The sequence below is a fragment of the Parasteatoda tepidariorum genome, chromosome 3, assembly GCF_043381705.1.
Source record: "Parasteatoda tepidariorum isolate YZ-2023 chromosome 3, CAS_Ptep_4.0, whole genome shotgun sequence".
Classification (NCBI taxonomy): Eukaryota; Metazoa; Arthropoda; class Arachnida; order Araneae; family Theridiidae; genus Parasteatoda; species Parasteatoda tepidariorum.
Genome location: NC_092206.1, coordinates 39,816,555 through 39,833,602, shown reverse-complemented (window position 1 = coordinate 39,833,602; position 17,048 = coordinate 39,816,555). Strand labels below are relative to the sequence as shown.

Below are 17,048 nucleotides of genomic sequence, written 5' to 3'. Positions count from 1 at the left end.
CTTTATTACAAAAAAATAAAAAAGCTATTGTTACTCTCAAATGTTGGTTATTACTATTCAGCTGTAAAAATATTTAGGGAGAAATTGTTTTTTAATTTCGTATTTAATACACCGATCAAATGAAATATTGAGATTCATGAATAATTCACACAATTACAAATTATACTTGACTTTTTTAATGAATCAATGTTTTTTGTATTGCAATTCTAGTTTGCCTTCAATACATTCCCCACTATACATCCATCAAATTACAAGAAAATACTTTCTATGATCATTTAAACATTATTAATGCATTGATATAAAAAATTTATAAAAAAAATATTTTTATTTTACTGTATAGAAGCAGCATCCATCATTGCATGTAAATTTTACCAATATTTACCATAACAATGTACGGAAGTTTTCACAATGACCATTGGTAATAAAAAACAAACCACTGTGAATAACTTTTGATTTAATTATCGGGTCTTTAGGGCTCAATATTAATGGTGAAAGAGGATGACTTCTTGAGAAAAATATGGATTATGGGATTAAACTAAAACTTCTTTAAAATTTGATTTCTCAGAATTTATTAGATTTCTGTGTTTTGCCATATAAAAACTATATTCTTTAAAATGATCTGAGAATTTTTTACACCTTGCATTTCGAAAATTTTCGATTATTAGTAAATAAAATAATAAAAAATAATAAATATTTACTAAAAGTTATTCAATGCAAATTATCTTTGAATAAATGAAATTATAATTGAGTGTAGAATTTTTTTATCCGGTTAAAAAGTTCTCAAGTAAAGATGAAATACGCAAAAATTAAAAACGAATATTAAGTGGTCTTAACTTTGGTTCTAGTTTTGGACCGTTGGGATGAAACTATTGGGATAATATTTCCCGAATTCCAGCTTTCCCTTATCATTTGTGGTTTAAAAAAACGAATCCGCAGAAAAAAATTGTATTTTTATTCAGAGACAGTGCCATTTTGTGTCTGATTTTGCAACTCAAAATATTGTATCCCTTAATTGTTAAATGTAATTAGCGTAGTTGAGGTTCCCCTTGAACCATTAAAATTGAGTCCTAGAAAGTGAAAATCTGATTATCAGATCAAAAGTTATTTAGGATGGTCAGCTCATATTTTTACGCACTGAACATTTTAAAATTTATATACGTCAGGCAAAAAACCGTAAACTATCCATTCATTTTAGATAATATATATGATGATATTATGTAAAACATACTAAAAGAAATTTTTAAAAAAATGTTTATTTTATGACTCAATAAAAATCGCTTATTTCACGCCTTATTAGAAAACATTTATTAAATGTTCTCTCGGTTAGCATAAGCAGTTTTCACCCATAAACTCGCCAACCATTTCAATTGTTTAAAAACACTATCTATTACGTTAGGATTTCTTGCAAAGCTCTAGGCTAAATTCTGTAAATACCTTTAAAGCAAAAATCGATGCAGAAATATGCATGGAATATGATTACGATTTCAAAAAAAAATATTTAAGCATAATAGCAAAGCATTAAAAAGAAGGAACACATCGTTTGCGCGTAACCATTTTTTAATGCCATCTCAAATGCCGCTCAGCTATATATTCCACAAAATACGCATGCAACTATTATGAGATTCAAAGGTGATTTAAATATCTTTTGAAAAAGGACCCTAAAGGATGTACTTAAGAGCTTTCTTTAACAACGCTCTAAAAATTTGAAAATGCTTCTAAAGATTCAAAATAGAAAGATAGCTTGAGGGGCATATGGTGAAACGCAATAGCAGTCAAATAAGGCTACCATTAAACTTATGCGTGGAATACAAATAGGCTTAATACTCAGCAATATGAAAAGGAGAATCAAGTGAAACAAAAGAAGAAAAAAATAAGAAATCGTTTTTGCATTATATCCGAGATTTCATGGAAAGTTAAGCATTTTCGTCACGATATGAACATTCCATATGTATTCCTTAAGTTTTGCAATATGTTAAAATACTTAGAATATTTGAGAAGAAATAACTCAAAATATTATTACAAACAAAAATAAGGAGCATATATCTGTCTTTTGAAATGATACTTGCTTTTAAATATTAGTGCAGTTCTAGCTCCTTTAAGTTTTAAGTTGGAAATTTTTCTAAATATACTTATAAAATACAAATAACAAATAAACATATAGTGAAGCTTAAATTTATGTAGTATTTAATTTTTAACAGAAGTTTGGGGACTAAAACCCGTATTTAGTTTCTAACTTCAGAATGGAAAATTTCAGGGTCTAAATATATTACAAATCAATATTACAAAAGTGATGAAACTTAATTTCAACGCTAAAACTTCATATTGAAGCCAAACTATTATTGAAATATTCTTAAAATTTATTTTTATTTTCAAATAAATGAAAGTATGTTTACAATAAAAAAGAAAAGATAGAAATTTATTAAAATTTCATTTTTTTGTGGTTTTTGTCTTTACCGAAATATCAGTCACATAATTGTTAATCCTCTCCTTAGTTCTACGGGAATACCAAATCAAAATCTAGGTAACTTTTACAGAAGTGCTATGGTAATGATTTTTTTTTTAAATTGACAATAAAATATGGTTCTGGAATATGTGATTCAATTTGGTAAATGTGGTAAAGTATGGTAATTTTAACAAAATATCTTATAGCATTACATAAAACTATTTATGCTGTCAAAATCCTTTTTCAGCTTTGTATTTTTTTTTTTTACTAATTGTGTGGTTATAAGGACTACAACTTTGTAAAACCAGAATAGAAATTCTTGTATACTGCTTCCTTATTAAAATAAAAATTAGCAAATGAATAGTTTAAATACCGTATATTTAGGTTTTATTAAACAGAATTAGGGTTTTTTTTATTCAAAATGTCATTGTCATACAGTGCGGTAGTTTTACCAGATTTTTTTCCGTGTCCTATCTTATTAAATAGAAAAGATGTATTTAAATGCTAAATATCGCTTATGAACTGAAACTAATATTGTTTAAATTAATTACTATTATTAGCGATATTTAATAAAAATAATAATTTAAGTTTCATAGTTTTTAAAAAGAAAAACGAAAACTGATTGTGCCTTTTTTATACCCGCCTAAACAGTATCAAATGCATTTCTAAGGCTAAATTTTAAAATAGAAGGGGTATACTTGGTTAAAAACTTCTTTCCCTTAACGATATACAAGTTGAAAAAACTATCGACATGTTTTAAACACTGAAAAGAGGGCGCAAATTTTCTTGTCTTGCCGGAAGTGAATGAGAAGAAAAAAAGTGATTTTAAATAAAAAATGTAAAGTCGCCAGAGAAAAGTGGAAAAATAAAGGTTAGAAAGTAAAATCAGTATACGAGTAATAATAAACCTCAGTAGCCGAGAGAGAAAAAAAAAGATGAAAAAATGAATAAGAAGACCCACAGTGGCCGAGAAGGTCAAATTAGGGAAAAATGCATATAAGAAAAGACATACTTTTTCTACAGCGTAGTTTTAGTTAATGTTGCAATTTTCAAACCAATATAGAATCCGATGGCGAAGGAATGTGGATGAAACTTTACTTAATACAATATATGGACCATAAGGAAACGAAATCTGTAATTGAAAATAGTAAAAAGCAATAAAATATAAGAGTAAAGCAAAAATTTTAACTTTTAAATATTCTGATATAAGATAAAGTATCGCGAGTTACATTCTTGACTTCCATATTAAATTCATCTTTTCAGTATCATCTAAGGTTCCCTATCAAAGTTCAAAGACGAAAACCTTCGATTACGTTCGATATCTTCATTCTCTTTCAAAGCATGGAAGTTTCTAAAACCATTCTCTTTTCTTTGTGCAGATGCTTGTTTTACAATCCCTTTTCCTTCAAAACATTGTCTCCCAGAAACACACAAAAGACAGCCGTGTTAAAGGAATACGTATGTCTGCTTTGCTTTGTTTGTTTATCAAAGGCAATGCGTCTCATTTGTTTCCGACGTTTCCATAAGAATGATTGAAGCTTTATGTCCTTTAAAGTTAAATAAAGAGCTTTATCTGAAATACAAAGAATATTCGCTGGGTTCCATCAAATAAGAAACATTATCATTCCAAAAAGGAAGTCGTTTCCGAAGACATATGTAAATTAAATTTGATAAACTACAGCAATTTTCGTGTTTTCAGTGTGCTAAAAATATATTAATCATTTTATAATTAATTTTACTGAGTCAAATGCTTATGAGCTATTATTGTTTCTGCAGTTCCAATTGCAACCGAGTCATTAAAATAAATACTTTGTTATTTATCCTTTTTCCGTTTATGCATCAAATATGCATATTTAATTCAAAAAATGAGATTTTTATGAAATAAAAATCTACGTATTAGTGTTTTGAAATAAAATTTGTGCGCTGAACTCTTATAATTTCTGTTTCATTAGAATATATAAATTTTCACTGATATATAGAATCCGTAGCACATTTATTTAATCAACATGACGTTTTATGTTTGCTTTCAGTTCAGTGTCATTTGTAAATTGCTTACATTCGATTCCCTACAGAACCACGGAAGAACCATTTACATCAAATTCTCCTTAGCTTACTTACACTGCAAAAAATTCTGAATCAAATTATAGTAAAAAGTACCGGCACTTTGAGTGCATCATCTGTAAAATCCTTTTACCGTAACGTAAATTTTTATCCTGAAATATTATGATGTAATTACAGTAATATTTATTTAACTAGAGTGATTTATTGATTTTATGATATTTATTGCTGTAAAAATTGCGGTATATCAATTTTTTTTTGTTCCGTAGCATGTTGCAGAAAAAATGGATTTAATGGTGAAAAGTACTGGCACCCTGAGTGCTGGACCATAATTTTATCCGGAACTTTTCACACTGTAAATATTTACTTTGAAGTTCATATACAGATTTTTTTTCCATAATATTAAAATACAAACAAATCATGGCTTGAATTACGCAGTGGGAAAGTAATCATTCATTAGTTTGTTCGCATTTTAGCATTTAGTAAACATTTTTACCAGCATTCGAAACTTTCATGGTTTTCTCTACTTTTACCTGAACTAAATTTCCTTGAAGCTTGAAGTTTTAAAATAGTCTTCAAGGCTAAATTGAAATGTGACAGATTCTCCCGCGTGATAACGTCAACTTACAGCGCTGTTTCCAACACCATATTCTATTCAAATATAGTAATAATATTTTTCAGCTCTTTCCTCAGTAATGACTTGGTGCAGAATGTTTATACAGCGGTGATTGCTACTCTTTCCAGCAGCTCCAAATTGCATTAATACCTTTTTCAATTGCCATCCATGAAAGGATAGCTATGTGTCGAATTGTAAACTATTGTTATTGCAGATTTTTCCCTATAGTTCATACAACTTTTATACTAAATTTTATCCACTACTCTTCCACAATGGATACCATTACAGGGTTATTCGGCAGTATTTTGTTCTTCAGTGTTAAAAAAGCATATTATAAAACTTCTGCATCTATAAACATGCATATTATATAACTGTTCGGTTCGAATAGATAAGACATATTGATTTTTCGAGAAATCTTTCAAAATCTATAAACTGATTTTACTAATTCTAATTAAATTTGTAAAATTCGAGATTAATTTAAAAACAAGTGGGTGATTTTATAAACAATATGCACAGCTCTCCCATCAGGCTCATTTTCTTACTTAATAGCAAGAAGTGAAATTGATTAATGGACAAATTTACGACAAATCGTTCATTATGAAGCAAGGACTAAAAAATGAAGCTTGAATACGTTCACAGTTCTTATTTTTTGTACTGTATATATGCTTCTAAATATTATAAATTTAAGGAAAAAAATTAGAAATTAAAATAAAGTAATATTTGATCCATAACAGCATATTCGAAAAATAAATAGTTGTCTCAGTTTTTAAAATAATTTTATATCCTGAAATTTTTGGCCTTATACTCACAAGCTACTAAACTTAATTTCCTTTGAGTATTTTTTGTAAAGAAATTTTAAAAAAAACGTAATAGTTTCAAGCAAAAAACCGCACAAAAACTATTTTGAATGCGTCTACGGAACGTTTCAAACCAAAATAAGCACAATGTCTAACTATTTTATAAGTATGGTTAAAGCGTTATAAAAAGAATAACAAAATTTTGATTTATTAATAAAATGCAACATTTTTTTAAAAATATTGTTCGGAATTTATTAACGGTTTCTATGAAAGTAAACCATAAATATATGTTCCAAGTTCACATAGCATTGACATCTTTCAAATCATATCTTTAGTTTTTCTGTTGTTTTGTATTAAAAAAACTCACATTATAATACATGGTATATTCAACAAAAACAGATGGTGACAAAAAAACAGCAACCGTGGTTAATTAAAAAATTAGATAAAAAGGAAGAAATGTATTAAAAAGGAAAATCATTCAATAAGATCCCAGGGAATTGTGAAATCCATGGCCACCCTTGAAGATAATCAGTATTCGATCTGATTTCTAAAAGCTTTAGCAATTTATACAATGAATAGAATATAGGCCAAATAGATTTCCTTTTTCTCAGTTACTACTCTGCATTGAGCTACCAGCTATTGAATTTACCCGAAAAAAGATTAATCACGTTTACCCCATAATATATTCTACTTTCACAAATGTATGCAGCATGCAACTGCAGAAATTAAATATATAAAAACTTACCTGCTAGAATTTCACATATATTCAGATGTATTATAAAGTGCAGAAACAGCCACAGAGTAGTCATTATAAAATGAATATTAGTTTTCAAACTCCTTTCACAAACCTGTAAAAAAGAAATTTCATCAACTTTGAACGGAGTTAAAAAAATTTAAGAAATTAAAAAAAATAATTTAATTAAATCTGATATTTTATTAAAGAAATCTTTCTCTGCTGGATAGTGGGTAGAATTCTGAAATGTTTCTGAATGAATTCTGAAATTCCTGAAAAAATATTTAAAGGAATAGCATACTTTTAAAAAGTTCCAAAATAAGTCACGGTATAAAGAATTGGCACTCAGGGTCTCGGTAATATTTTATGGCGAAATTCAGTTTTACCAAGACATGCTATGGGACACTAGCAATGAAATACCGTAATTTTTGCAGCAACAATGATCGTAAAATCTCTGAATCACTCTAATTAAATAAATACTTCGGTGAAAATTACAGAATATTATACAGTAAGACTTACGGCTTAATATTTTTCGTTAAAAATGGTTTTCACGGTAAAATAGACTTTGCGGATGCTGCATCCAAAGTGCCGGAAAGTTTTTACAGTGTAGATGTATTTAATTATCGAGATTCATTTAATTTGACAGCAAACTCAGTATGATAAATTGACACAATTCATATAGAAATATTAAACCTTATTTATGAAATTATCGCTGTACTTCAATCTTAAATTAAATTTTTAAATCATCGCTTTTTGATGAACTCAAATTCTTAATTTTCACTTAAAAAATATAAATTCTTCACTAAACTGATATATGACATGTTTTAAGAAGTATAAGGTTGTTTCTTGATATTATTTTAATTGATAATGTATCTATAAAATAAATTATATATAAATCCTGACTACTTCCTGAATACTTTAGTATTCAGAATACTTTCTCTTTTCAACCACTTGTGAATTGTTCATAGAACTTTTGAAAATGTTTTTCTTTTGTTTTAAACAATAAAATATTTACGAACGAAAAATTAATAATTAAATCAAATAGAAAATTAAAATTGGAAAGTTGTGAAAGGAAACCAAATTAAAATATCTAACTTTAAATAAATAAATATTTCATTCTACCGCCGTTTCTTCTCTCCAACTGTTAACAAAAAGGTAATTAATGTTCAACTTTAGATTGTCTAAATAATTAAACGCAATCAAAAACTATGCTGCTTCGAAGCCTCTATTATTTAAAGAGCATAATGGGATAACATGTTAAATTATACATCAGTGAGTTTTAAAGAAATGAGCGTTAAAATGTGCGGGGTGAATAATTCTATAGAATCAAAAGCTGAAGGCGTTATCATAAAATCGATTAACAAAAACTCAGTTTCTTTACATGATTTCATTTTTATGCACCTATATTTTACTTAAGCAAAGTTTATATTATTTTCCTTATATTAATGTAGAGTTACCGTCAAAATTAAGGGAACTAATACTGAAATGTTTCGAATTTACAGATATACATAGAAACAATAGGTGAAAGCATTCCAAAGATCCTAGTCGTATATACTTATTTATACAGTTTTCTTTTTCAGTTTCCTTACTTTATCCTCATTCATTTGTACAATTGTGTTGTTAAATTACGACTTTGTAAAAATTTTATTTCTCTGAAACTATTCGAACAGTATCATTAAATTTTGTAACTTTGCCATATAAAGTTACATTCCCTGAACTGAAGAAGAAATTTGAATAATTTAGGATTCAAAAAATTTACGGCTGTTATTAAATATAATCATTAATATAAAAATGTATTATTAAAAATAATTTTTGAATGGAATTATCTTTAGATAATTTTTGCTCATTTCACCCAAAAATTTCTCAAGAAAAAGAGAAATGCAGAAAGAAAAAATAACATTAAGGGGTCCACTTTCGACAGCTCTCCTGACTAAACTATTACATGAAAAATAATCTTCGAATGGAATTATTTTTAGATACTTTTGCTCATTTCGCCCAAAATTTTCTGAAGAAAAAGAGAAATGTAAAAAAAAAAGTAAAATAACATTAAGGGGTCCCCTTTCGACAGCTCTCTTGACTAAACTATTTACCTATATTTCCCAGATTGTAGGTACCCCTTTGTACTTTGAGGGTTAGGAATCCAAATCCGACACAGAAAGTTATATGCGTCTGATTTTGTAGCTTTCTTTAAATATCGAATGCTAAAATTGATTTGCATGTCTAAGGTTCTCCTTTCTAATCCTTATAGCTGTGCTCTGGTGCTTGAAAATCTAATGTTTAGATCCTAAGTAACTCAAGGTAGTTCGGGTTTTTTTGTGCTCTGTGCATTGAATTTATCCGTAAAAATACAATCGTGTTGCTGCTAGATTAACTATATTCAGTTTCATCAGACATAATGCTGATTATCGAGGTCAACCAAATATAAAATCAAAAATTATCGTAATCTACAATTTACATTGGTACTTATTTCTTTCGTTGGTCCATACGAAACTTGCTTTCACAGTACCTATAGCGCACAGTACTTATATCTTGGTATCAATATTAGTGCAATAGGTACATACTAAAACAACCAAATGACATAAAAAAAGTAGTACCCAATACCAAAATTATTTAAGAATCATTCGCATCAATAACAGTGCGAAATTTTTTAATGGCTTCGATAAGCGAAAATTTACTTTTCTCAATTAATTTCGCTTATCACAAACAGATTATATTTTAGATTTTCTTGAATTTTAAATTTGCTCCTACTATGAAAATTACTTTATTTAAATTCTCGAAAGTAATTAGTAACGACGCTAATATTTTTATAATCTTTTTTGGCAAACTAAGGGCAAACTAATCGCCATACTGACATTGACACAGGTGCTTTTTATCCAATTGCGGTATAAAATAAAATAATATTGGTATTGAGAACTTACAATCTGAATAGTGGATCCCAATATAAATGTGTAAGTATTATGGTAATAGGTGCTTTACCGCTCTCCTAAATGGTTAAGTACCCTAATATTTTCCATACTACGCATTTATTTATTTGTTATTCGTCGAATAATCTGTTGCAGTTACATACAATTAGACTTACCGTAATATAAGTAAGAAATTCCGCTCACCAAAAGAACGATTATTACATACAGTATCACTGAATCAATGATACTCAGAATTTAAAGCAATTTTCCCATAGCTGATTAGATAACAATTTTATTATATTAGTTCTTGTGAAGTTACCATTAGTTAAATATAATCAATACAATGATTTTATCAATATAGGAAACGTGGTTTCGAATACCTTTCAAAATATGAATTTGGTGACGTCATCACCATACTTCGCGAAATAATTAATGTTGACTTTACTGTGGATAACCTAACATAGTGAATCGGAGATACATAATTTTAAAAAAAAGTGACATAAACTAGGTCTTGAATAATTACAGCAGCAAGCTAGAAATTCGCTCATATAATAAAATTTTAATGGAAAACTTTTTCTTTGATAAGTAGCGCGTGAATTGGATGTTGAAAGGGTGAGATTTTTAATGTAAACTATGTACGTATTAGAACATATGTACTCCAAATTTAGTGATAGTTGGAATTTCTGATTTTTATTCGGTACATGTTTATTACTTACGGTATGCGCATGCGGTACATAACATACACATACACGTAAACATTCTTTTTCATTTATATAGATTTAGAGTTATGAGTATCAGTTAACAAATCATTTTTTTAAGATAAAAACTTCACAACGCTCAGAAATATCGAACGATATAGCTATCTAAAAACTACACTAAATGCATTTTTTCTAAACCAATTTCCTTGCCGAAACACTCAATTAAACAAATTGCATTGAAAAACGAATCAAATAAAGTTTTTAATGTTAAATTTAACTTTTTGAAGACAACTCAAAAGCAATTAAATTTTGCAATTTATTCTCTTTTAAGTTCTCAAAAGCAAAAGGGAATATAATATTAAAAATGAAAAAAAATCTTATTTGCATATTCAGCATTCGTGTTATTACTTAAACCGAATAGTTAATAGTAATATGATTTTTCATATTTAACTAATGCTTGGTGAGGACAATGCCTCGGGAAAAATAAATGAATTTATTTAAGTTTTCGCACTAAGGCTTATTGTATAAGCTTATGAACTTTAAAAAAAATGCGCTAATTACAAATGAGAACCCTAAAGACTTTTTATGTTGTCTGAAATGAGAGCAATTTTTTCTCGCTTTGTGTAACTGCCTCCGCTACAATAATGACTTTAAAAACACATTTCTCTTGTCAATGTTTTGTATGATGCTCATAATGCTTCACATATTCTTAATTGCGATTTATTATTTGTTTGTACACCGAAAATAAAAGTCGCATTAAATATGCGTAAAAAATAGCTTCCTGCCTAATAACGAACACGGTATTCAGTAATGCAGTGGCATCGGGCTTCAACTAATTGAAAAATCGATGAAAAAATATTTAGATAAGAATTTTTTTTTAATGGAGGGGTATTTTTTCCAGCTTCAATACCGTCGTTATTGCATAAAGTAACTGAAACATTTTAGTGATCGTTATGGATATTTTACGGAAAAAAACTGAACAAACTGAATGAATTATATGACTTTCAAAAAATCGCTTCACCGCTCTATCTGCCTTGATTAACCGAGATACTCTCATTTTGCTTCCCTTTTATTTTGCTAGAAGCAGAAGCATTCGGTCGATTATGACGCGGGTTCTTCTGCTATTTTTTGCGAAAATACCCACTTTTTTTGCTTCTTTGATAAAATGTTTCAGCATGGAAAGCGATAACGCTTTTATCGGATTTTTTTCGAAGAGCTTTTTGATCTTTTTCTTTCATGTAGGCTAAAATCCGTTTTGATTTTACAATCAATCTATTGCAAGTACATGCTTTAAGCAGTATCTGCATGTATGTTAGGTACAAAAGAATTTTGGCAGTGATTTACTAAAGAGCTGATAAATAAGAAATTTAAAACTCTTTATAGTAAAGGAAGAAAAAAGCTAAATTACAATCTTGTTTTTCCAGTTTTTAAATTTGTTTTCGGAAAAGGAAAAAGATTAGCCTGTTATAATATGCCAATATAACACAAAAGTGAAGCTTTTACGTGTTTTTTCATATTGATTAAAACCATTTGTGATTGTCAATTAATTAGAATTTTTTTCCTTGCATAATAATTTTTTTAAATGCATTGATCCTTTATGCTTCCTTCAAGTATCACATCACAATGATTTATTAAAATATGATATACATCAGAAACATAAATATTTTTGAAGATATCATACATAAAAATACTTTTTATAATATTATTGTTTTTAAAATTAATTCATCACTGCACGGGAAAAAAAACTGGTAAAATTACAGTACTGTATGATTATGAAATTTCTGGTAAAATAAAAATATAAGTATAGTGGGAAAAATAAACGGTATTCAAACCATTCATTTGATAATTTACCGGGGCATATGGTAACGGAATACCGAAGTTTTGGGTTTTAAAAACCATAGTTCTTTTGCCACACATTTAGTAAAAAGTAAAAAACTGAAGCGAAATTAACCCAATGAGTGGTTTTTATAGCGTGCTCTAAAGTATCATGTTAACATCTCTCAAATTTATAAATCCTAGATTAAAGAACCACATTTTTTTGAACTTCAACAACATCATTACCAAAGAACTGGTCAAAAGTAGCAGGATTTTTCGTGCTCCCATAGAACCAAGCTAAATTTTAGTCTGTTTTGCTAGTTTTGAGCATACTTTTTTTCTCAGATTGGTACCAACATTGAAAATAACTGAGTAATATTTTTATGTCCTATCTGTCTACAATTTCTCGTTAAATAAACTATAAGCTATGTATTAAATTTTGAACAAAATCACAGCTTGTACCTGTTAATTTTTCAAAGTAACAGGTACAAAATAGCAAGTGATTTAAATTATTCACTGATTTTTAAAAACATTTGAATAATTTTAGATACCTTACTGTTGCATACATAGATTACACGCTAAGAATTAATTTAAACTCACAGATTTCAAAAATTACAAGATGAACTGTTTAATTAAGATATAAACTGGAAAATAAAATCTTGAACAAAATCACAGCTTGTACCTGTTAATTTTTCAAATTAATAATAATTTTTCAAATTTACAATTAATTTTTCAAATTAACAGGTACAAAATAACAAGTGATTTAAATTATTCACTGATTATTAATAAATTTGAATCTCTTTAGATACCTTACAGTTGCACACATAGATTACACGCTAAGAATTAATTTAAACTCACAGATTTTATAAATCACAACAAGATGAACTGTTTAATTAAGATGTAAATTGGAAATTAAAATTAAATATATAGTTTTCAACAAGCATTCTTAGCTAAATACATGCAAGTGAATGATTTATTTAAGAACATTTTAACAAATCTTAGATTATGGTTTACTTAATACAATATTAAGTAGCTTTAAATGTGGTGAAACTACGCTAAACAACACAAAGCTATTCAATTAAACCTGTCTTTTATTTATTAGAAATATTACATTTCAAAAGTAATAAATATTCATCAAAAACAATAAAATAATTTATTTCAAAAAATGTGCTTCTGACAATCATTTAAATGTCTTTACTTCCTATTTTTTTCCAACTAATTTTGATTCCCAATTAATTAGGTAATTATAAATGCATTAACTGCACTAAACGTCATAAATATATGAAATTTATTCTTCTGTATGAAATTTATTCCTTTGAATTTATTTATAATGCTTAAAAATACGAAAAATATTTCTCCAAAAATATGTACTTTTTACATTAATTTAAATGTAAGTACTACTTCTTTTTTTATTCCAAATTAGTTAGTTTCTTATAAGTTGATAAAATATGCCTTAGACATTATAAAGATACTATATATATTTTTTTTTTTGATTTTACTTGTATGTTCCATTACAAAATTATTAAATATATATTCAAAGCAATATAATCAGTGTTTAAAAAAAACGTACTTTTCGTAATCACTTAAATGTCTGTAATGAAACCTATAATTTGTTTTTTTACTTCGTTCATTAGAGTTTATTTTTTAAAAATTAATAAACACATATTTCATAGTTTAGGGTATTTTCTGTGAAAATGTGTTTATCCATATGCATATTTCTAGAACGAATTTTTTAATGATACGATTTGAAAACGGAATCATTGAAGTATCAGCATATAAATTTTTAAAGCAAAACATAAAATAAAATAAAAATATTTTTATGCGTTTACTTTTGATAATACAAACTGTGAGACGCATAAATTTTATTACAAATTATTAGCATGAGATTTCTTCAGCAATCTCTAATATTTTGAAATTATAGATAACATTATTTTTTTTAAGATAATGCATTTCTTTATTATTTTTTAAACTTTTTTTATACATGTATAAAAATATATATTAAACTTCCATATATTTACAGTTTAATATAAATTTTCTATAAAGAAAATTATTAAATTACATTAATTATTTTTTCTAAGCAAACTTTTTTCTCGTGCATAATTGCACTTAAATTGCATTCGTAGTAATAAAAAACCAATTTAACATTAAGTCATCTTAAAAGTTTAACCCGAACGTACAGTTTATTAAAAATTTTGAAATTTCACTTGAAAAAAAACGATTTCATACATTTTGCATTAAATGGGCACAACTTTGAATGGCTCTCTTTGAAGAAGTAAAATGGCAACATTTATTAATTTCTAAACGTGATTGTTTAGTTTTTAATGTACCTCACGTACTTTAAGAACTAGACTACCCTGTTCTCAAACCTCTTATAGTTCATTTTATAATTAATTTCAATTTTAATTCATACCGAAATAATTAAACTGCATATATTATTACTTCATGTTACCGTAAGCTTTTACATTAATCTTAAATTAGTGGAAATATTTTTTTTTAGCATTCGCTAGAATGCACTGTAAACATTTGAGGTCAAATTACCGAAAAAATTACCAATACTCAGTACTATTTTTTTACCGTTAAATTCATTTTAATCGAAACATATTGCAGAACAAAAAATCTTATCTACCATAATGTCTACTACAATAATTACCATAAAATCATAGAATAACTCAAATTCAATAAGTGCTATTAAAATTAATGTGTAATATTTTTTTTAAATTTGTTTCTTATGGTAAAATGGATTTTTTTCTCTATGTTTTCTTGCATGAACCCGTTATGCATACACGGATTTTAATTTTCGATTCTTTTTCTGCAACTCCAGATTCACAATAAGACAAATTATCTTTCTTTCAACTCGCTTGCGCTCTCTTTATGCTTTGAATTTGCTCCATTTTTTAAGTTTTAAAGACTTATTTCTAATTAAAGACTCATTTTCTTGAAGATAGGTAAAAAAATGAACGAATAAAAAGCTTTGCAAAACCTTAGCATTATTGAACGCTTTCTAGCAACAGCCGCAAATTCTCTCTAACTTTGGCTCAAAAATTCAAATGTCAAAGGATTATGTAAACTATCCAGAGACCCCATGGTTTATTCATCCTCTACGCAAGGAAATGCATTTTTCATTTGGACTACTTTATGTGAAACCAGAAAGGTATACAATTCACGTGTCGATTCGAATTTCATGCAAAGGATCAGACTTTGTGAATAACATTCACTATTTTTCTAAACTATCTGAACAAAAACATTTTAGTGTCAAAATTTTACTTTTTTAGAGAAAAATAAGGCTAAAACAACCAGGATAAGCAACACATAAAAGAAACATTTTTCGTCACCGGAATATTATGAGCTGATACCATTTCAAAACTCCAATTCTCTGTTTCTTTATTTTTTAGGCTGGGAAAAACGAAAGAGACCATAAAAGGAAACCAGGTCTCTTTTTACTTGAACAAACATATTTCTCTATTCAAAGCACTTTTGTTTCAGCAATGAGTTTAAAATATAGTGAATAATAATAAATCGACTTAAAATGGCGAGAAAAGCTTAGAAAAGGTTTAAAATATTTTAAAATATGCAATACAATGAATACGGTAAAAGTATTTTATTTTACATCAATTTTTTTACAGTAAAATCATTTTCGGTACTGTGTATGGAGGAAAAAAATCTAGTAGAATTACTGTAACGTATGATACTGATATTTCTGGCAACAAAAAAACTAATAATAATTTAGGTTAATAAAACAAAAATTTGGGATATAAATTCCCTCAAATTTTCATTTGGTACCATCCAAGGCAACCAAACCATTCATTGGGTAATTTTTCCAGTTCATTTGGTGCCAGAATTTTTCTGGTTTTCAACACTAGAGTTCTTATTATCATCCATTTCGTAAAAAATACAAAACTGAAAAGTAAATTTCACATCATGAATTGTTTTTATTCCATGATCTAAGGTAAGTAATCATGCAAAATTATTACCAAAGCTCTTCCGTAAATATTGCCGAGCTTTTTGTGATTCCATAGAGCAAGAAACATGGCAAATTTTTCCATATTTTGGTGGCTTCGAGCATACTTCTTTTTCTTTATGTTCCTTACCCAATCTATTGACAATTATTTTTCTTTCATTAATACTTATGTAAATATGCACATTAAGCTTAAATTTAATTTGTTTAGTAACAGCCCACTTTGAGCCAGGAGACTCATGAAGGCTGTATGGTTTTGTGACCAATGGAATGGTTGAGACAATGTTAGTGTTTCGCCTATACTTCCCGGCCAATCTCGTATTAATCGGTAGAAAACTGAATGAGTTTTAAGGGGCTGTTGATGATTAAAACCTAGTCCTTAACAACATCAGTTCAAAGTTTTTTAACTCTTAGCCATCTGAAAGGCAATGCAAATAATTTTTACGTGTCGATTATATTGTGTGCCATTGTCAATGTTTTTAATGTTCAAGCCGTAGCCTTTCAATTTTGAAAAAATCACGAAAAACAATAAAGCTTAAGGTTTAAGATTTGGGACAAATAAATTTATTGGGACCATATTTTTCAGATTTGGCTATCCCATAATTTATTTGTCATCGACTCAGAAAAAAACATTGTCAAATCAACCAGAATTCTGCTATCTTTTATCGCTATTTATATTTTTTCTAGCCAAATAAGAGTACCAAAAAGAGTTTCAATCGAATTTAGATTATTCAAAGAAAATGAATTATTATTCATGCACTACGTTGCTTTTTTTTACATTTTTATTTTGCTCACTGCACATGTATTTTTTACATTTGTAATGAAGTCAAACTTATATACGTAATAAAGAGAACAAATTTCATATACTTTTCTATATGTACTATCATCTGTAAATTAATGATCAAGTTTGTTGAGTTAAAAAAAAGAGGAATTTATTAAAAAAAATAATATTTCCTCCATCATGGTCTTTTTTTTTTAACATTGTCTACGCTAATTATTTTTATGCTGACTGAATACAGATAAGTATATT

General features: G+C 27.6%; 1 protein-coding gene across 2 annotated transcripts in view; it reads right to left on the bottom strand.

Moving 5' to 3' along the window:
- Positions 1-17,048, bottom strand: part of LOC107456467 (kin of IRRE-like protein 1) — a 226,162-nt gene that overhangs the window by 102,591 nt on the left and 106,523 nt on the right. For both annotated transcript variants that reach the window (XM_071178515.1, XM_071178516.1), the window contains exon 3: positions 6,660-6,762. In XM_071178515.1, coding sequence (XP_071034616.1) covers positions 6,660-6,723 — 64 coding nt within the window. In that variant the 5' untranslated portion in view covers positions 6,724-6,762. The remainder of the gene's footprint in view (positions 1-6,659; positions 6,763-17,048) is intronic.